Consider the following 22,895-nt stretch of genomic DNA (forward strand, 5'->3'; position numbering starts at 1 on the left):
CCCAGATTCCTCTGCTCAAGGACCTTCCTACAGACACTGGCAGCTACTGTAGCCTGGGGTACTCCAAATTCCTTTCTTCTCCCTCCCCTTCCGTGGCTTTGAATGGGAGAAGAATGTGCAAAAACTGCTTCCCGCCCACCTGCCCTGCAGGCTTAAAGAAGGAACAGCAAAAGGCACCTTTTCTGCACGTAGGCTGACCTGTGTGGAAGCCTGCACTGGAATCAGGCTGGTGGTTGGCTGCGTTTTCGCACCCAGTATAAACGGTAAATGGACACTTTGTCTAGAAAAGCATAAATAGAGCAAGGGAAAAGGGGAAAAGGTTCCCACCTTATGAGTTCCTCATCTTGAAAAGAGCTCCTGACAGAGTGCCCGACAGGACAGGATCCTGCCATGACTGGACCGTCCCCACTTTTGGACAGCTCCTACCTTTTGTACAGCTTTCGGTTTTACCCCATCCCTGCTTTTGGACAGTTCTCCCCACTTCTGCACCCTTCTGTGCAAACTTGCAGGCTTGGCAAGCTCTTGGGTCTTTTGAGAGAGAGCCACCATCGGCATCCGGATCAGCACCCCTGGGACCATTTCAGCAGCCAACTGCCTCACTGCCTCCTGGACTGGGGGATGCTAGCAGTCTTGGCTCTGCCCTGCTGCTGTGAAGGCAGCATCATTCCATGATCATCCCATTCGTGGAAGAAGGGCTCGAGATATTTCTAAGTTTGGCAGCTCTGCCACTCACCTTGGGATTCCGCTGCGTGGACATACACTACTGGATATTGCTTGCAGCATCAGCAGGCTGCTTCCGCAGAGGAATCCAGTAAGGTATCACTGCCCAATACCTGTCTCACCTCCGTGAGTAAGACCTGATGTTCCCTTAATCTTCTGCTCAGCCTGACTGATAGTGGGTAAAGCTGTGTTTATAGCTTAGCCTTGTCCATTTCCTGACTTCCTACATCTCTGCATTTGTCCATAACACCCTTTTGAAGAATTCCCGATTCAATTAGAATCTGTACATAAACCTAACCCAGTTTTGTATACAGTTTGGGGGTGGGGTTGTCAGGAAAATACAATGATTTTATTTTTATAATTCCTGACTCAGCCACATTAATTCCCTGCCTCCACAACAGCTCCTCTTAAAGCCATCCCTCCTCCAAACTGAACAAGTACTGCTCTCTCAGCCTCTCCTCACAGGTCAGGTGTGCCAGCCCCCACCATCTCAGTGGCCTCCCTGAACTCCCAGCTGAACTCCCTCTGATTTATCAACTTCTCTATGGTTTTGGGCTCCCAACACTGGATTCACTAATATAGATGTGGTCTAACAAGTACTGAGTAGAGAGGGATAATGAGCCCCTTCAACCTGCAAAGGCTCCTGTTCACACAGCAGAGACTGCCAAATGTAGTAACAGTGCACTGACATGTAGCTGCCTACCTCCTCAATTTCCATTATTTGGGCTAAAGCTTCCTTGGTTCATTGTTGGTATTAGGATGTCCAGTAAACTTTCCTTCCAACTAAAAGAAAAAAAGTCCCTTGGAAAAATACATACCAAGTACATTAGCTGTACACTGCAGAATTCCAGAGACATCTTCAGTTTCATCATTGCCAGAGCAGTCTGTATAGGAGCCTCTGTTCGTTATATTGTGAAAGTTCTTCTCTGCATCCCTGTAACTACAGTTCAATAAATAAATAAATAAATAAAGTTTTAACATCACCTTACGAGTGCAAGGTCAATAAATGTCTTTCAGAAGTGGTGGTAAAGGATGCCGTTAGCATTCCTTGTCTCGTCCCTCTTCTCCCCTCCATCACACACAGATGACACAGCATTGTTAGCCAAGTATCTCAAGTATTTTACTAGAATCTGGAATATTATCTCTGTTGAGAATGAAGACATAAGGAAAACCAGTACAAAAGAGCTGAGGCATGATGGAAGGCTATCATACATATCTGTCATGTATCATTCCAACTGGGGTGTTGTCTATAACAAAATTGTGCTGCAAACTCCAAGCAGTATGTTTGTGAGGCAGTGGTGAGTACTTAATAAGAATAATAAATCTTCTACACCACCTTATGTTAGCACTGCAAGTATAAAACCTAACTTTCTCTACAGATTATCTTCTGAAAAGATCTCAGCAGTAAGAAAGATATCAGGCTGCAATTCAGTATGCTATCGAGAATAAAGTTTGTATTATAGCATGTTAAAGAAAAAAAAAAGAATCTCACCAGTGATGAAAGGCACAGAGCTACTGGCTGAGCAGCAAGAAAGAAGCAACCATCTAAATCAGTTTGATTTAGTTCTGTCTTATTTTTTCCTTAATTCAACCAAAACAGAACATGAAACTGTTTAAAACAAAGCTTTACAAGAGTGATAATGAGCACAGAAGAGAGAAAAAAGCAGAGAAAATATTGCAGCAGAGTGATAATGCACTTGGCAAACAACACAATTAATTTAGCTCAGGCACAGAGAAAAGCTTTTCTAATGAGCATTTCATTAATGGTTTTGCTATGCTTCCATACTTTGTACTTCATAAATCATGAATAGCAGTTTTAAGGATTGGGCTTTTCATCTGGTCAGTGTCTGCAAATTCTCACACCTAGGTGGCAATCACCCGTGAAAAAGGACTAGACAGGATTCACAGCTGCACACCAGGTTACCCCCCAACAGGGAACCGGGTTCTCTGTGTGAAGTATATTGGGAAGAGTGAGTTCATGTTGTGGCTGGAAAGCCACCTGGTGAAAAAGGACCTGTCAGTGGTGGTTGAAAACCAAGGGAACATGATCCAGCAGTGTGCCCAGGTGGCCAAGAAGGCCAACAGCATCCATGCCTGTATCACAAATAGTGTGACCAGCAGAAGCAGGGAAGTGATTGTGCTCCTGTACTTAGCACTCGTATGGCCACACTTTGAATACTGCATTAATTTGTTGTCAAGCACTGAAACGGGCTGCCTAGGAAAGCAGCTGAGTCACCACCCCTGAAGAAATTTATAGAGGCATAGATACGGCACTGAAGGACATGGTTTAGTGGTGGACTTGGCAGTGTTAGGTTCACAGCTGGATTTGATTATCTTAAAGCTTTTTTGATTATCTTAATGCTTTTTTCCAACCTGTTTTGCCTAAGATGGGAGATTTGATGAACATTCATGTTATATGGGTGTCAGCACCCAGCTGCTCACAGGGCTGCTGAGGCCATTGTGAGAAGAGGCCAGGGCTGCCCCATGCCAGATGCAACCAGTTACAGCTCACTCCAAGAGCTCCATTGCAGGGCATAGCTGTGCCCAGTAGCCAGGTGGGTGGTGTCACTGGGAAATTAAAGAAAGGGTAAAACACCTCATGGAGATGTAAGGAGCGATGAAAAGAACCAAGAGAAACACCCCTGCAAACAGCGGGTCAGAGATTCCCCTGCAGCCCTTGGAGAAGACCATAGTGAAGCAGGCTGTCTCCCTGCAACCCATGGAGGATCATGGTTGAGCAGACATACACCTGCTGTCTGTGACAAGCTCCCACAGTGAAGACGGTAGATGTGCCCTGATAGAAGCTGCAGCCTGTGGAAAGCCTGTGCCAGAGCAGGGGAACAGTGTGAAGTTAGAGCAGCAGAGAGGATTTGTTATGCACTAGCCACAACCTTCATCTCCACCTTACTGTGCCATTCAGGTTACAGAAGGACATAGAGCAGTCAGGAATGCCTCAACCCACAAGCTTCCATCACCTCATTTTCTCTCCCTATCCTGTTGAGGAGGAGAGAGAGAGCAGAGCAGCTGTGTAGGGATCTGGCAGCTGGCCAAGGTCAATCCACCACTGTGTGTATCAACAGTAAAGACCATGGGCTAGGACAAATATTGGACACCTAATAGCCACAGATGCTACTTTAACCAGCTCAGGCTGACGTTCAATAAACTGAGTCAGTATACCATTAAGTCACAGGAATTACACATTTTGAACTTTGTCCCTTAAAAAAGTACACCTAAGCCACATGTGGCCATGCATAAACAGCTGCATTGTTACTGCACACATCCTCCTCGAGGCACTGTCATCTTCAAATTTCCTAATGTGAGACTTCAAGCAATCTTTTCAGTAACTGAAAATATTAGCAGCCAGAAGGCATCTCCCATGGCCTGCCTCACAGCAGACATCACAACTACCTACTGAGACAGGCTCCCAAGCTGGCCTCAGGTGCAAGCCAGACTGTTAATGTTGCAGGTATCACCCACTAAGCTAAGGCTCCCTGTGAATTTTCACCAAACACTGAGAAATAAGAAAGGACAATTCCTTCCAGTGCAGCACTGAGGTTTGAAACTATGCCATGAGTTCTAAAAATGCTTATATCTGGGTAATTAAACTCAGAGGACAGCATTGTTCATTTCTCATAGCACACAGACGTTTAATGGCTGTAGTCACGCAGCCACTGTATCCTGCGTGAGGATAAGTAAGTTATCTGTGACAGTAAAATACTTGCACAATTAAGGAAAATACTTGTGCAGATAAGGAAAAGGTTGAAAAGAGATTAATTTAATCAACAGGAGAATGCCTTAGGTTTTCATTATGACAGCTGCTATTATTTGCTTTTCATTCATCAGTCATCTATTCATTTTCCTAATGAACTCTTAGGAGATGGCTTTCAGCCCTGCTTGTGCAAAATCCTGGAAGTATGTAATCATTTATGTATATAATAAGCACTGATACAGGATTTTGCAAGATCTCAACTTTTCCAGCATTCTCAGATGGCTCTGTGAAAAACAAACTGGAATAGGCCTTACACTACTATAAAAAGACTCCCTACTCTCCCGCTAAAGGACGCACTACTGTTTATGGGAGCAGCCATGCTCTGATGGGATCACATGGAAGCAGGACTGGACAGCAGTTTATCATTAATGTCCACAATATGCATAGTTACTCCAGAGCAATTCCAAGCATTTGAGCAAAAAAATAAAAGCTTGTCATGCAAGGCTAGGACTTGAGTAAAATGTTAACATGCACCTCTCACTACCTCACTTTAACACTTACCCAATAACTTGATGCTCAAAATACTGCAGTGTCCTTTGAAGAGTCTGCTGAATGGTCTGAGGCTGTGGAAGAATAATTTTAAAAATACATAAGATTAGGGACAGCTCAATTAACAGATCTTTTAACACATCATTCTTCTCCAGTTTTCTCCTCCCCATCTTCTCCCTGGCTGATAGCCACCGCAATGACGGATAGGAAGTATTATTTGTTCCTTGCACGTGTACAGGGTTAACCCTCTGGGGGGGTGATCCTGAACCTGACTCTAGGGTCTTGACCCCTCCCCAGGGGTGGGCCTGAACACCACCAGGTGATTCATGGTTAGCCCACTCCCCTTCCTGTCTAAAGATCCATAAAAGCAGGGGGACTTCCTGTGCTCTCTCTCTATGCTCCCTGCCTCCCTCCTCTTTGATGATCTGTGAGGTCTCTTCCAACCCTGATGACACTGTGATACTGTGATACCATGTGGCCATCATCCACGAGGTGGACAAACCCATTACCATCAAAAACCTGACTGTATTTACACATTTTGTATCTTGTTTTCCCTTCCCTATACCTTTGTAACTTCCCTACCTCAGATACCTTTTTAATTTACTGTTAAACTTTTCTTCTTTTAACTTCCAAATCAGAGTGAGATTATTTATTTGGGTGTGCTTACCTTTCCTCTCTCTACATCTAATTCCTTTCTTTTGGGAAAGAAGGGGAATAGGGAAGAGCCACTATAAATTGTTATTGGTTCTAGCAAATATATATTTAACTCTCTGGGAATTTAAATTAGAACCGAGGCAGTATGTTACTTCACCATTCAAATAGGAAGGCATTTTACAACGTGACACAATGCTGCTTACAAGACTAGATGTGCACAACAAGAGACCCACTTTGCTATTAGCTCTCAAAAACTACCACCCAACAATTTTCTGATTAATTTGAAATAATTGACTTTAAATAGTCTGCAAGAATATGCTATTATTTTGTGATCAAATTATCACCAGGAAAGACACTGTGGTTTTAAACCTCCTGTGCTCCCTTGGGCATTTTGTATTAAAGAATATTATAAAAATGCAATTTATTTTGGCTTACTTTCCTGACAAGCTATGACTCTCCAGTCATCTTTCACATTATCAGGAAACTCAAGATCATCCAAAGAAAATCATGACACACTTCAAGTATTTCTATGTTACTTAAAAAGTGTTCACCAACTACATATGTGGCTATATGACTTTGTTTGCATTATCACAGTATCACAGTATCATCAGGGTTGGAAGAGACCTCACAGATCATCAAGTCCAACCCTTTACCACAGAGCTCAAGGCTAGACCATGGCACCAAGTGCCACGTCCAATCCTGCCTTGAACAGCCCCAGGGACGGCGACTCCACCACCTCCCCGGGCAGCCCATTCCAGTGTCCAATGACTCTCTCAGTGAAGAACTTTCTCCTCACCTCCAGCCTAAATTTCCCCTGGCGCAGCCTGAGGCTGTGTCCTCTTGTTCTGGTGCTGGCCACCTGAGAGAAGAGAGCAACCTCCTCCTGGCCACAACCACCCCTCAGGTAGTTGTAGACAGCAATAAGGTCACCCCTGAGCCTCCTCTTCTCCAGACTAAACAATCCCAGCTCCCTCAGCCTCTCCTCGTAGGGCTGTGCTCAAGGCCTCTCCCCAGCCTCATCGCCCTTCTCTGGACACGCTCAAGCATCTCAGTGTCCTTCCTAAACTGTGGGGCCCAGAACTGAACACAGCACTCAAGGTGTGGTCTAACCAGTGCAGAGTACAGGGGCAGAATGACCTCCCTGCTCCTGCTGACCACCCCATTCCTGATGCAAGCCAGGATGCCACTGGCTCTCTTGGCCACCTGGGCACACTGCTGGCTCATGTTCAGGCAGGTATCAATCAGCACCCCCAGATCCTAGCCTGTATCTCTGCATGGGGTTGTTGTGGCCAAAGTGCAGCACCCTGCACTTCGAGCTATTGAACCCCGTCCCATTGGACTCTGCCCATCTGTCCAGGCGGTCAAGGTCCCGCTGCAGAGCCCTTCTGCCTTCCAACTCAGTCACATCTGCCCCCAGCTTGGTGTCATCTGCAAACTTGCTGATGACTGACTCGATGTCCTCATCCAGATCATCTATGAAGATGTTAAAGAGGATGGGGCCCAGCACAGATCCCTGAGGGACACCACTAGTGACTGGTCGCCAGCTGGATGTGGCACCATTCACCACCACATTATTACTACACTGTTCACCAAAATACCTATCTGTGTATATATGCTCACTGTCTTTACTAGTACTGATACTGAGGCTTTTCTTATTTTTTTAATTAATTTGTGATGAGATCTGTGAGTAAATAAAGCAAACATGAAATCCATGTGATTCACTTTCAAACTTTCCAAGTCACTTATGGAAAACATCATCCTTACCAAATTACTAGTTTGGACTAAATCTATAGTTTTTCACCTGTCCATTTTGGGTTAGTGTCAGAGGTCAAACGTACACAATTGGGATTTATAAATTTGTCTCCTGGAGGCTGGAGAGCTGGATGAAGGCAAACCTTATGAAGTTCAACAAGGACAAGTACAGGGCCCTGCATCTGGGGAGGAATAACAACAGGCACCGGTACAGATTGGGGGCTGCCCTGCTGGAAAGCAGCTCCACGGAGGAAAGACCTTGGAGTCCTGCTGAACAAGTTCTGCATGGGCCAGCAATGTGAACTTGTAGCCAAGAGAGCCAATGGCGTCCTGGGGTGCATCAGGAAAAGTGTGCCTAGAAGATCCAGGGATGTCCTTCTCCCCCTCTACTCTGCCCTACTGAGACCACACCTGGATTGCTGTGTCAAAATTTTGAGCTCCCCAGTTCGGGAGAGACAGAGACCTGCTGGAGAAAGTCCAGCAGAGAGCCATGATGATGACTGGGGGACTTGAGCATCTCCCCTACAAAGAGAGGCTGAGAAACCTGGGGCTGGTTAGTCTGGAGAAGACTGAGAGGAGATCTGATCAAAGTCTATAAATATCTGGAGGGTGAATGTCAAGTGGATGGGGCCAATCTCTTTTTGCTGGTCAGCAGCAACTACAGGAGCAACAGCTACAAATTGGACCACAGAAAGTTTCAACTCAACACGAGGAGAAACTTCTTCATAGTGAGGTTGACAGAGCATGGGAACAGGCTGCCCAAAGAGGGTGTGGAGTCTCCTTCTCTCGAGTCTTTCAAAACCCACCTGGATGTGTTCCTGAGTGAACTACCCTAGGGGATCCTGCCATGGCAGGGAGGTTGGACTTGATGATCTCTGGAGGTCCCTTCCAACCTCTAAGGTTCTGTGACTCTGTAGCACAAGAAAACTGGGATATGTTGATGAGACTCATACCAGCAAACACTCAAACTTCAGAGACACTCAGTACTTCCCTGCCTTTTGGAAAAGACATCTAATTGTTTTGCAAAGTAGTACTTGAAATGACCCTTAATTAGAGAAATTTCATTCTAAAACCATCACAACCTTTGCAAGTCTCCAATTTTTCTTATTGCTGTACAGAATCGGGTGTTCAAGAGGTGAGCTTTCTATCTATGCTTGCTCCTGACTTTGCAGAAGGTGGTATCAGTTTTGATGATGGCAGGAATCACAAAGCATTAACCAAGCTGCAGTAGCTTTGCACAATTGTATGAACTTATTTTTAAGCATCAAACTGTAAGAACATGTCCACCCTTTTCAATTCACACAGGTAAAAATGCATGCACTCAACAAGTGCATAAGAGGACTTCGAAGTAAGATGGGGACAAATGTATTAGCAAAGCCTGTTGCAATAGGACAGGAGCTAATGGCTTAGGCTAAAAGACAGTAGATTCAGATATAAGGAAGAATATCTTTACAGTGAAATGCTGGAAGAGGTTGCCCAGAGAAGTGGCAGAAGCCTCATTTCTGGAAATAGTCAGCATCAGGTTGGATGGGGCTCTGAGCAACCTGATCTAGTTAAAGATGTCCCTGCTCATTGCAAGGTAATTGGACATGACCTTTAAAGGTCACCCAACCCAAACTATGCTATTCAATGCACAAAAATAATATCAAAATAGATCTAAGAGGGTTTTTTTGTTGTTGTTAATTCTACATCAGAAAATTACATGTCTTTGTGGGAGTTAAATCTCCTGTGCTAAAAGGCAGGAGTCTCTCCTCTAATCTGCCCTGGTGAGACCACACATTAAGTATTGTGTCCAGTTTTTGGGCTCCTCAATTCAGGAGAGACAGGGATCTGCTGGAGAGAGTTCAACAGAGAGCTATGAGGACGTGAACATGCCTCCTAAGAAAAAAAAATTGAGAGAACTTGGGCTGTTTAATTTTGTGAAGAGGAAGCTGAGAGGGGATGTGATCAACATTTATAAATATCTGAGGGATGGGTGTCAAGATGAAGACGCCAGTCTCTTTTTGGTGATGCCTAGTGATAAGATAAGGAACAACAGGTACAAGCTAGAACACAGGAGGTTCCACCTCAACACGAGGAGACACTGCTTTACTGGAACAGGCTGCCCAGAGAGGCTGAGAAGTCTCCTTCTCTGAAGGCTTTCAAAACCCATCAGGATGCATTCCTGTGCAGCCTGTCCTAGGGGATCCCACTTTGGCAGGGGGGGTGGACTTGATGATCTGTAGAGGTCCCTTCCAACCCCTAACATTCTGTGATTCTGTGAAAAAGTTACATGTTCTCCTGCAAAGCACAATGGCAGTACTGCATGACCAAAACCATCACACATCCTCTTCCCAGCGCTGAAGTCCTGATGTACAAGTACATTTCATGGCACACTCTCGGAGATTCAGAAGCCTTCCTGTGCTCAGCAGGCAGAAAAATTCATTCTCTGCCTAGAGAAAAGGTGCATTTTCCCACACTAGGAATGGAGCAAAGCAAAATGGCTTTTTAAGCAAAGTGGTCCAGAAAGCTGCTGTCTCCCATCTCCGTACAGCATCTTCCTCCAGCCCCTCTCCCTCCACACAGAAGATTAGTAGTCCACCAGCTCCTCTGATGTGAAACAGGGAAAGGTAGAAATGCTTCATTGTTAAATTCAATCTCTCTTCTGTTTCTCCCAAAGTGCTTTAATGGCAAGCCTATAGGAGACAGAAATGCCTGGCACCACAGCAGAGAGGAAGGAAAAGAACTTTTTGTCTTGTCTGGAAGTGTTGCAGCTTACAACACCTAAACAATCCTCCACAGACTGTCTTTGTCTTTCTCTTATCTGATGCATAGATGTTGTACTCCTTATCCAGGGAAATATCCTCCTGAATACCTCACAATTTTACCATACGAGGAGCCTTCAAGTCCTGAGCCAATGTTTATCCACTCTCCTGCAGTGCTTAATGAAAACCTAAACAGCCCATGTTAACTCTCTCTTCTAAAAGCTTCCCTGAATTAATCCTGAATCCAGACACCAGGCCATGGCTAACTCTAAGGTATCAGAATAAACAGTAAAAAGTCATCAAATCAATGAATCATACAGGTTTGAAGGAATCTCTGGAAGTCTTCCAATCCAACCTCCTGCACTAAGTAATGCAAGTTACAACTGGTTTCACAGGCCCTTCTCCAGGCAAGTTTTTAGTGTCTCCAAGAATGGTGGTCCCACAGCTTCCTTGCGCAATTTATGTGAATGCTCTTGTGATAACATTCTTCTTTCTTAATACTGACTTGCAACTTCCCATCTTCCATGCTTGCTGCCTCTCATCCTTCCACTGAGTACCCCTGTGAAAAGTCTGGCTTGTGAGCAGACCTATTGCCCTTCTACTGGATTTTCAGGTTGACTGAAGTCCTTGTTGAGTACCAAAGCCTGCTATTTAGAGGCTTTGCCCTGATGTCTAAAGGCCCTTCCTTCTTCAGCATCCAGTGTGTAGCAGATCTGCCACCACACTGCTTCTGCTCATTTGTCCTCTGTTCCTGACCCTCATGCTCTAGGCTACCTTGCCCTGCCACAAGCACATGCAGTGCTGCCAGCTCTTTGCACAGAGCGTCGCCCCTGCTCCTCACCTTCCCAGCCTGTCCTTCCTGAAAAGTGTGTATCCTTTTCCTGCAGCGCTCCCACGCTGCGCCACTCCACACAAAGAGGTGTGCAACCTCACACGAAGTCCAAGCTCAGGAGCAGAATGGGGAAGTCTAATGCTACCTGCTTGCTCCCCATGCTGCCCACATTTGGGCACAGGCACTTGAGATGAGTTCCCAGGCATCCTGTTGTCATGAGGTGAGCATAAGTTTCTTCCATCTTGCTGCTGCCCCGATACTTCATTCCTCCCTTCTCAGGTTAATACTTGTTCCCCAGCAAGCATAAAGATCTCACAAAGTTGTGAAGCCTGCTAGCAAAAACACCTTCACCTCACCTTGTCAGAGTGCCCCAAGCTCATAGAGCCAAACACCCTGCCAGCCACAGCAGCCACACAGCCAGGGACTGCCTTACTAAACGTGTCTGCTCCAACCAGAGCCTCTCCCCCTAACCAGAAGCAGCAGCTAGGTACCCATACCCATTGCTCTTGTACTCAAAGCCATTCCTGGTATACTCAGTGTCCCCTCTGACTGTATCATTGGTGCCCACATGGATGAGCAGCAGTGGTGAAAGTCTAAGCATGCAGCAAACCTTTGCAGCCAGCAAGACAGGGTGGCAGATGAGTTTCTGTCTCCTCAGGAGAGTTTCTCATAACACTCTCCTTTTCTTGAAGCCTTATCCCAAAGGAAGTCATCTCTCCCACCTGCCCTTGAGGCACTGTACCTGACCTATAACTGCTGAACCACAAGTGGCCTTAGCAGTGTTGTCAGAATTAACAAATCTACACCCTCCTCTACCTCAGGAGTTTCCACTCTTTACCCTCTAGTATTGACCCTATTTTTCCCTCTTTATTTCCTACATGGAGCTCAGGTTCCTGGCCCTGCAAGGCCTTCAGAAAAACCTGTCAATCCTCCCTGATGTACACAGTCTGTTCACTATCCACTACAGCTCTTCCATCCAGCAACTCAGTGCCAGAAGCCAGATCACACTGCTGCTGCACACCAGCAGGCAGCAATCCAGAGCATGGCATCACTGTCATGACAGTCACTGTGACTCCATAAATTACTGCTTTTGCAGGATGCACTTGCAGAGAAATATGACGTTCTTGATAGATCTCATCCTGCTCTCCAGTAGCATGAAAATGGTCCAAAACCTGACATTAAAGTAATAGTGCTTCAAAAGCACCTTTATGACTAACTGGAGAAAATCTTTATGAAGATATTCATCTAAATGAACTTGAAGTGTTCCAGATTTTTTTAACTCAACTCCCTTTGAAAAAACTCTTTCAGTTTAAACATTGTGTACAATTTTTTTCAAGTTTAATTTTCCCTTCTTTTAACCTCATTGCCTCTAGTTCTGGAGACAAAGGAAAGAGGACTTCCACTTTAATTGCATCCCTTGTTATAAGTGTCTTTCCTTGAGCAATCAAATGTAAGCTTTCCAAATCTTCTCAGAGGACAGAGACTTTAGCCTATTTCAGACCTCTAAGAGGTCTTTCATTTGCAGCACCTTCAGAAATATGCCATATAGCTCATCCACCCAACTGCAGAAACCCAAGATGATTCATTCCATTCTACAGTTGGTATCTAATATATGCCTGTGGATTCAGTCTTTAGATATACTCATTTTCTTCTTTTGTCTAGAAAAGGTGTTGAGCAATTGCTTTAGACACAGGCATCTTGTAAATGTTTAAGTAAGTACAGGCAAACCCCACCCTGAGGTGACAAAACTGCACATACAGTACCTCGAATAACTCAATCTAAATTAACATAAATGCAGTTTCAATTTCTCCATCCCATTCCTTTGACATAACTAGGTAGAATTAGTGAAGACAGAGACTGGGTGGAACAGGGATGAAACAGGGAAGGCCTGTCCAAAAGAGGAGCCAGATACATAGTTTTTCCTTAACCATAACAAGGCATCAAAGATTTTTCCTAGTAAAAGCTAAATGACTCCTAGCTGAGCCTCTGAACTGCTTCAGCAGTCATGCTTTTAAAATCTTGAGTGCTTAAAAACTTAAGACCTGAAAGTTGAAGCACTGAAAAGTGTGATAGCCTCAGCTAGAAACCACTTTGCTTCTCTCAGAATTCCCTTCAAGGAAGGCCAGCAAGTTGGGGATTCCCCCAGACTCTTGTGCCCAAGGGAGCTGTTAGTCCTTGCTAGGCGAATCCACACTTCTGCATCCTGGAGAGACAAAGTACCACAGACCTCAGCAAAATCTGCACTTTGAAGTTCAAAGTTTTACATGCTTCAAATTTGTAGCGTTCAATCACTAACTCAGCAGATGTGTAAGATTTTAATTGCTGTTTTCACTGCTGGTGACCATTCATTGAAGAAAAACATTTTATTTTTTCATATTTCTAAAGGGATTTTAGTCAAGTCTCTGAGCATAGGTGATTACAAACCTCTAAACACACATGAGTAGGTGGTGCACCTGGCCCATCTATAAGGAAATAAATGGCAAAATAGTAATTTTCATGTCCCATCTGTTGGGGTTTTTTTTACATTTACCCCATGCTCATGAAAGCAGTCGAAAACTATTCTTTTCCTGTCCTTCCAGTCACCAAAATATTGACGTTGAAGAGGCTGTAAACAAAGAATCAAGGCCACAGCTGAAGACAAACATTTATCAACGTACCCAAATGCCAAGAGTGGCAATTAAGCAATTTGAAGTTACAGCAGTTCTGTAACGTAAGTAATTGCTACTGAAGAAAAACAGAACTGAAAAAAGAGAGGAAGGCTCCTTTGGCATCCAAGAATTCTCTGATGATGCAAGAAGGAGCAAAGCTCCCTAGCAGGTTCTTTCAGGTCCTGCATAGCCAGGATCTCTCTCTCTGTCTCCTTCACAATAGATGAAGAATGGAATGAAAAGGAACAAACAGAAATCAGAAACAAAGAAGGAGAGCCTCAATATAAGCAATCAGTTGAATTATTTTTTTAACTGTCTCTGGTGGTTCAATAGTGCCTTTGATCAGGAAAAACATATTTTTACTCTCTAGATTCTAAACTTTTAGTGTGCACATTTTTCTCTATAACTGTATGAGCAAAAAATGTTATTTTTTCCATCATTGAAATAAGCCTCCTGATTCCAAAAGCCTGTGATATGGATAAGCACTAACTGCTTGCAAACCTCTGTGACTAGCACCAGATTTTGTATCAAGGGAGAAAGACGCAGAATGCCCAGGATAGGAGCAGATTTGGGATCCACAGTAGGATGACTGACAGCAGGAGGCAAAACAAGCTGTCCTGTAACAGCTCACAATAATCCAGACAAGACTGAGCAAGAGTGCAACACCTGAGCTCAGTACCACCCATCTAAACTTGAGACTATTCTGATCCTCGGTTCATACAAACTGAAGCACTCTTCACAGAGAAATACTTCCACACATTAGAGAAAATACCTGAATTTAGTAAGTAGCATTGAGACACAGAATTTTAGCCCATACTATTTCATGGCAATAACAATGGTAACACTGAAGAAATAAAGCAAAGCTAAATAATAATTAGGAATTATAACTCTTGCATCCCCAGCCACCCTTCAACTAGAAGAATCACAGACATTACAGATGGAAATTGCCTATTAGATCATCTAGTCTAATTCCTTGACAGTGAGGGATAAGTATCTGAGAGTGCTATCCATTATAATACTGGCTGCAATCACTTTGTTCATATTTGAATTTCAGCCATGTCTGGAATGGATAGACCTGTTCTGTGCTGCAGAAAGAATGTATCCAATAGGTGAGAGCAGACAATCTACTGCTAATGCTACCTGTTCATCTTTAATGCAACTCACATCTACTACACAAAATTATAAGTGCTACTCTAGCAGACAGATAGGAAATGAACAGCTTTATGTATCAGTCCTTCACAAAGAATTTCTTCTGCTGGGATATAACAAACCCATTTTCCTCAGTATAACCAGATGCAATTTCATGTGCAGAGCGACAAAGATGCTTATCCCTCTGAGACCTGGAGACAATCCATAGGTATTCTATTTTGTCTTGATTTCAAAACTTTGAGAGCTATCAAGCAGACATATCTAAGAAGAATCTGTGTATGAGATGAGATTTCTTTTACCTGAAGTATTTAATAACAGCCCTTAGCACTAGCACAAGAAGTAGAAAGGGAGGGTTCTTTCCCAGGTTAACACTTGGATTGTTGTGAAGTGGCAATTGTCTCCCCTCGAGCAGTTGCAAATAAAGGACATTCACTTCCATTTTGATGACTGCACACTGCTATTTAGGGGCATATACTGACGACCATAATGTTCCCCTTCACTATACAAAGTCTTCCTCTAACATTTACACCTGGACACTTGGGCCAGGAGGGAGGCAGGCAAGTGTAAAACAACTGAGATCCATTTTGTTGGATTAACACCCGTGCTGCCACACTGGTTTGTCAGACAGCAGCTGAGGTCCGCCTGTGGACAGAACTGATCCCCAGAGGGAATACACTCTCTGCATCCAGGCACCAAAGATGCCTGCAACATATGAATGTTTCCAGGGCACATTTTTTTCCATACACTGTAGAGAAGTCAAGATTTCATCCTGGAACTATGCAAACAAAGCAAGCGACTATTACTATGATCAGTTTAAGCACTAGAAGTTAAAAATTCAAATTCACCCTAAAACAAATTTCATCAAGGTCAATACAAGGCTCTCCAGTGAACCTAAACTGGTCTTTTAAAATATTTTATTTGCTGAGGGTGAAGTTCTCTTGCATGAGATGTTAAACTACCAAGCAAGACAAACAAACAAAACCCACCACGATGCACATACTGATAATGCTTTCCAGAATGTTTGTATTTAAGACACCACAGCTCTGCTCCATGCTATGAAATAGCAGATTGACTGGCTATAGACTGCTCCTTTGACTTTGTGTACTAATGGATTTTCTCTGTTAAGTTGAAAGGTACTTTAGAAACATTCATCCTGTTTCCCTGCTGGAATTAGAAATTAAAGATTTTTATCACGAGATGTGCCTTTCTTCACCATTTCTGTGCTTTTTTTCCTTCACACTCTCATTCCTGAGAAGAATGTCACTCACGCAAACCTCAGCCAGCCTCAGCTATTAAATGAATGAACTCAGACTGCTGATACTGTTAACATTTGACACTGCCTTACTTCATTCGGAAAGGCAGAAGTTATTCCTGCAGCAGCAGAGCTCAGATATACCTGATGGGTTAATATGAGTCATAAGGAGCTCAGAATACTTGTGCAAATTTTTTTCAAATCTCAGGTAAAGATCTGTTTGTTAACTCTCCTGATAGTGACGACAACTAGTTATTGCTACTGAAAGGAGTAGTGATTCCTTGAGTGTAAATTGTAGAGTTTTATGATGGAGCCAGGTTCAATCCGAGCTGCTCTACTGCAACCTCTCCATCAAAACCCCACCTCTGCTCATTGGAGGATTCACTTGCAATTAAGCAATTTGAAGTTACAGCAGTTCTGTGACATAAGTCATAGCCTACACACTAACCTAAACAACTGCCTTTAGGTTCACTTTTCTACCTGTCATACAGACAATTCTTAAATTCAGACTATTTGGCAGCAGCCAGTAGCAGCTTCTAAACTTAAACAGGAAAAAGATGTGCTTACTTTAAACTGTCTCCAACTAGGCCTTTGAAGAATAGCAGGAATAATTCTGAATGAATTATTCCTGCTATTCTTCAAAGGTAGTAGAGCAGAAGTGGTTTTCACTTAGTAACGTTTCTATTTCAAGAGATACATTATACAGGCCATTCAGAAAATAAAACCAAATGGAAATGTAAGTCAGTTTAATGCTGCATCACGCTGCAAACCCAGAAAGATCAGTACAGCACTCTGAATGCATGCTCAGCCAGTCACAGATGTCCATGCCCCTTAAATGGGAGCAAAGTATTTGACTTTTCAAATCAGTGTCTTTTTTTTTCCTGATTTTGATTCTGTTTGCAGCCTGGTATTGGATACAAGTCAAGATAGTACTGGAACAAATGTGAAAATTGCTGCAAGGAACTGAAATTCAGTAAGATACTAAATTGCATTTCTACAGAATAAAACTGTGTCCACTGGTGCAAGAATACCATTCTCATATAGCAGAGCTCTTGAAGGCAGAAAAATATTTATGTTAATAATGAACAACAAATAGTACCATCACCTCTAGTCATAATTAATCAAAATTTGTGTCATTGTGGATGTAAAAGTAATCTTTAAAAAAGGAAAAATACAACAAAGCTGGAATCGCAAGAAAAATACATCACTGTATTTGCTTGTGATGTACATATAGTTATTGCCTTTTATTTCTTAGAAGTCATAAATCAATGTCCCTAGTGGGTTCCCAGCTTTTTATTATTTATCTCCAAAACCCTGAAGTCAGATGATTGAGAAAGGCGTCTATTAATTTTGACAACAACTGGATCCTGCTCCAAATTTCTCTGAGACAGTAGGTAACTAAAGAACCTTTGATGTAGTAGTTCAGCAGAAGGAGAACAAAAGGGACATCTCTGCCCAGTCAGGAAAATTACTCAGGAATATGTTAGAGTGAACAGGAGCTGCCTATACAATTATGGGTTCAGCTTTGTAGGGACAGCACAAGGACGAAGGTTGTGAGAAGGCAGAACCAGGCCATGATCTTGTGAGCTAAATGAATCACAACAGCTGAGTGTGTGAAATGCCTGAAGTTTACTGCCCTGATCAGCCAAGTTTGGTCCCATAAACCATTGTCTGCACACACTGCTGCTGTGTGCAGTCCCTGTTTGGGCACAGTTCCCCCACCTCTTTGGGCTACAGTGCCCAGCTGCTGGAAGAGCCTCAATCTTCATGCTGTCAGTACCCCTGCTTCTCAGAAAAACTTCAGGGGCAACAGAGCGCCAATTTGATGTGACATTCAGTGTATGCACGGTTAGCCTGTTGGAGTGCAACCACGACAAAAAGATGCCTCTCTTGTATTGCTGCTGCTCTGCCTCCCTAACTGATGCACCTTGTATTCCTGACCTTCCTCAGCACATCCTACTCAGGAATGCCAACAGTAGGGTACATACAGGGGTCTGCTTTTCTTCCTCATTATCATACACTTTTCTCCTAAATATGCAGTCATTTTGGTGGGAGGTGAGCTCCTTCATCCTTCTAGTTCTGGCTGTCAGAGAAGAGAGGGTTTGCAATAAGCAGATTCCAGATGAACAGTGTCCATCCTTCAACCATCCAGCTATGTCAGGGAACAAACCCACAGGAAGACAAAATAATCCTGCGGTGATCAATGATCAGACTCCTGCATCCTCTAGTGTAACAACCACAGGAAAAATCACTATAAATGTATTTAAGAAAAAAGTTGAGAAATCATGTGTGCTGGAAAATGCTAGAAGCTGTTCTCTAGGAGCAAACAGAAGAGGGTGGATTAAACTCTGCAATACAGCAAGGTTTGCTTCTTAACTTTTTCCTACAGTTCCACAAAAAGTAGTATTTGTGCAAGATCACACTCAGCTAAGCTTAAGCTGAAACCTGATTAAATGCAGTACAAAATGCAGGAAATTCTTTTCACTACATTTTAGATAAAATACATCAAACACTGCATTACCACATTCCACTCTACAGAAACTCCATTGATGGTTTGTACAGAGGTAGTAACACTGCACAGCACGTTATCATTTCCATGTACATTTTCACACCTAGCCTGCTTGTACAGTGTTCTTACTATTCTGCCCCACAGACAGAGCTCTTGATCAGCTCCTTCCACTTTTGGATTCTTCTTCCTGCTCAGTCTGAGGCTCTCCACATCCCCAGAACAGCTCTTGGTAGCCCCTGCCACTGCCACACCAAAACATCATCCCAAAGATCTCTCTGCATGCCACAACAGTATTAAACACACTGAGATTTTTTTTCCTCAGTGAAAACACACACACAAAAGAAGAAGTCATATTTCAATCCCAGCCCTCACTAAAGGGAAGCACAAAATTAAGTCTAAATATAAACATAACAAACCTGTGGCACCCTCCAACACTGAGGTGGGGACAAATTGCTGCAGCATTCATGTTCGGAAGGAAAACATTAAGCCATACATATAGCATACACACTCACAAACATTTGGACACACATAAATGTGTGTTTATAAACTTAACAGAGACTCACGTCTGTAGTATCATGGAATGAAGACCTATCTACATCTGTAGCAAAATTATTAAAGCTGTTTATTCAGCAAGAACATATGTCAACGTACTCTTCAGACTTGCTGCTTAATTTTACAAATAATAGAAATTAATCCCATTTGACACTGCTTTTAAAAGGCTAATTTTTTTTTTTTTACTTATAAAATCAGTTTTACTTATAAATCAGTTATTCCTGATTTATATTAGCAAATGTGCAAAATTAAGCAAAGTGTTAGATAAATGGTAACTGGACTCGTTGGAAGAAGACACATATTCAATACCAACAAACAAGATTTTCAGTAAGAAAAGAATGCACCAAAGTAACAATCCACCTGAATAGTGTTTTCCTGCAGTGAAAAGTGAAGGTGAGGACTCAATTCTCCTCTTACACTATGATTATGACAGCCTTACTTTTGGCACTTAATTACATCAATTTATGCCAAAATGCATAAGATGAGAGTGAAGCACCTGTTATGATGCCAAGATAAAAAGGCAAATTTTAAACAGTATGCACCACACACTGAACTGTTTTTAAACCACAGCTTTTCACTAATAAGGGTTGCTATAATTAACTCCAAAAAAAGCCATGGAAGATGTAGTTTACAACATCAAATTCAGGCTGGATGAAATTTTTGCTTCTTAAATTCCTCTGAGAGCACAAAAGAAAGGTGACTGCAAGACCTGCCAATGTTTCCCTTGACTCTTAATTCAAAGAGCGTGTGTATTTTGAAAACAAATTCAACAATTCATCCAAGCTACAAAACTGTAATCGTCTTTTAGAGCAACTCGATACAAGAGGGAACAGTTAAAGCCAGGAAAATACAAATACTCAGGTTATCTAAAAATACTGCACTGAGCTACTTCAGCATACTTCAAATATTTTGAGTAACACATGCTCTAATTATACCGTTGTGTTATTATCAAATTAAATAGCTTTTTACTTTTTTACTAAAACAAGACAGGTCATCAGAGATACTATCTATTAATATCAGTATTACAAGACCAGATTCCCAGAGGAGAGGGAAAAAAAAAAAACAATGAGACAGAAAATTCTTAACTGGCTGACCATTAGCTATGTGATGCACTGCTAACTTCTCCCACTAAACAGGTTGTCTACTTCCACCCAGGCAGTTCAATAAACAGGATGAAGAGGATGCTGAAAACAAAGCAGTGTATAGCTGATGGTCGTGAGACTCATAAGGATATTTCCAAAGCTAAGTAACAATATGCAAAAACATGATCCAATGCCACAACACCAAATAAGCATTATCTTACGGATTAAGACTACTTGTTGCAATTAATGTTTTATACTTTAAGAGATTAAAATATCTGAGACCAAACAAGCATTCAGCTGCAGCTGAAACTTTACAAGGAAAAATCAGTCATGGTCACAGAACAATCATCCAGAAAAGCTGGAGAAAAACCTTCTATTTTCCAAGAAGCAACTATTTCCTGAGCAGCCTATTTCAGCCTTACAAAGCGGTATCAGCATACATTATGGGCTGTACACAAATTCACTCCATGTATTAACATAAGCAATGCTTCATTGCTTCTCAACTACGGGTGTAGCTATCCAGATAATCACAAGTCATGGATTTCACTGCACACTTTTGAAGAAACGTATCTCCCAGGAATGCCGGTGCATCTGGGAGAGACAGTGAAATCTGTTGCTGAAAGATTTCTGAACACAAAGTCGAAACTTTTTTTTTTTTTTTAACCTTGTTCACAACGGAAAAAGACTTAAAAAGTTCACATCTTCTCCGTGGTGAAGGAAGAAATGTGAATGCCATGCTTTTTATTTAAAAGCGTAGCTAATGCCGGGTAGCGATCAGCACTTCATTAATTTACGGGTTTAATTCGGAGAGGAAGTCGATGAAAACGATCAACCCAGCCAAATCGGGAGGCAGATGCGCGTCGTTGTGCCTCCCGACTCGATTTCCAACACTGGGCTGCCGAGATTTTTACTTCCGCAGGTCTACGGGGCTGAAACCCCACAGCTCGTGCGGGCACGAAAGGGCAGGGGGCTCGGGCTACCCGCGGGGATGCCCGGGATGAGGGCGTGGGCACCGCCGCTTCCTATCTAACACCGATCCGAGCCTGCGAAGCAGCCGCCGGTAGCTGCCCGGGGTCTGCGCGGCGCAGTGGGGGCCGGGGCCGGGCGCGGCACACTCACCGCGGGGGCCGTCAGGCGGCGGATGCTCTCGCCCAGCGAGTCCAGGTTGACCCGCCGGCGGCGCGGAGCGCGGCGAGCCCCAGCGCTTGCCGCGGCGGCAGCTGCGGCGGCGAAGGGGGTGTCGGCAGGGCCGGGGGGGCTGCGGCTGCCATTCCAGCAGAGACGGGACAGGGGACACTCGCCCTCCTCCTCAGGGCTGGTCTCCGGGCAGTCCGAGCCCAGCGAGCTGAAGGACTCCGAGGAGATCTTGCGGCGGGACATGGTGCCGCGGGGCGGCGGCGGCTCGGCTCAGCGCGGGGCGGCGGGCAGCCGCGGCAGGCAGCGCCGAGCCGGCCGGCCGCGGGGGCGGCCGCCTCGCATGGCCGCGGGTACCCCTAGGCGGGAGGCGGCGGCGGCACCGCGCAGAGGCCGGCGCAACTCGCGCCCCTCGGCGCTGCTGTCTGGTTGAACGCTTCACCACGTATAGCCGAGAGAGTGCAACTGCTGCGCGGCGCCGAGCCGAGAGGCTTTAAAGCGGCGGCGGTGGCTGCCCTCCTCTGCCTCGGCCGCCCGCCCTCGCTCTCCCCTCCCCCGGCTCCCTGGCTGCTCCGCCGGAGTCACGTGTTGTTTGGAGCCCTTTCCCCCTCCTTCTCTCGCCTCCCCCCGCCCCGCTCGCCGCCTGTCGCGCTCAGCCCCGCTAGCCGCGGCCCGCGGCCGCCGCCTGGCCGCGGTGCTCCTCGCCGGCGGGGTGATGCTGCCGGGCACCAGCACCGGCGGGGGTTGCCGACTGCTCCCCACCGCTGTCGACTGCTGGGAGGACGGACAGGGCGCTCCGCTTTCCTCCCTGCGTTTTGGACCTGGCTAGAAGGGAGCGGGAAAACGGTCTGGTATCCGCTCACAGACCCGCAGGGAGCGGCGGTGCCCGAGCAGGGCGCTGGGAGAGCACCTGGGGCTCCCGCTGCGGCCGCCCCGATCCGCGCCGCCGTCCGACCTTCGGTGTGCTGGACAGCTCCCTGCGGCCGCCGCAGCCCAGGAGAACGGCTGGCGGCGGCGGTCCTCAGTCCCTTTCCAGCCGTGTACAGCCAGCGAACTTTTGCGAATGGCGTTCGGAAAGCTGAAGCTTAGAAAAGAAATCCTAGCAAAAGCTGGGAGGTTTCGATGCTGCCGGTAGTTTGGGGAGACAGAAATTCTTCTCATCTTCCTGCGAGCTCTGCTCTTGCTCTCGTTGCAGGTCACGTACATAAAAAGAAGAAAGTAAACTCATTCTTCTGTAGCAGTCCTGTGCCACAGCGCTGCAAAAGGAGAAGGGAAGGGACGTGAAGGGCACAAAACAGGGAGTTGTATGCAGGATGATACCTGTGAAGACAATGCAAAGTGTTTCTTTATCAACTTTACCTAGCCATGCTGTCAGCTTAATGGCACCTTGGGAGTTTAGCGGCAATAGAGATAGCCCACATGTAGTCCTTCTCGGCAAAAGGGCTCCAAGGAAGTGTCATCCGAGCTGTTCATCCTATCGTCATGGAAGACAGCTTGCCATTGTATCTACACTTAAGCAAAACTTATTTTTAAAAGCAACAATTTTAAGCATAGATGCTACTCTACCTTTCCCCTATATTATGGCATACATTTCACACCCTTATCCTGT

At 44.6% G+C, this 22,895-nt stretch overlaps 1 protein-coding gene across 6 annotated transcripts in view; it reads right to left on the reverse strand.

Annotated features, from left to right (window-relative positions):
* GUCY1A2 (guanylate cyclase 1 soluble subunit alpha 2) overlaps positions 1-21,532 on the reverse strand; it is a 178,000-nt gene extending 156,468 nt beyond the window's left edge. For all 6 annotated transcript variants that reach the window (XM_064170894.1, XM_064170904.1, XM_064170912.1 and 3 more), the window contains exons 1-3: positions 21,272-21,532; positions 4,991-5,052; positions 1,539-1,660 (exon numbers count right to left, since the gene is read on the reverse strand). In XM_064170894.1, the coding sequence (XP_064026964.1) occupies positions 1,539-1,660; positions 4,991-5,052; positions 21,272-21,532 (445 nt within the window). The remainder of the gene's footprint in view (positions 1-1,538; positions 1,661-4,990; positions 5,053-21,271) is intronic.
* Between the last annotated feature and the right edge of the window lie 1,363 nt (positions 21,533-22,895).

This window comes from Pogoniulus pusillus, chromosome 3 (assembly GCF_015220805.1).
Source record: "Pogoniulus pusillus isolate bPogPus1 chromosome 3, bPogPus1.pri, whole genome shotgun sequence".
NCBI lineage: Eukaryota > Metazoa > Chordata > Aves > Piciformes > Lybiidae > Pogoniulus > Pogoniulus pusillus.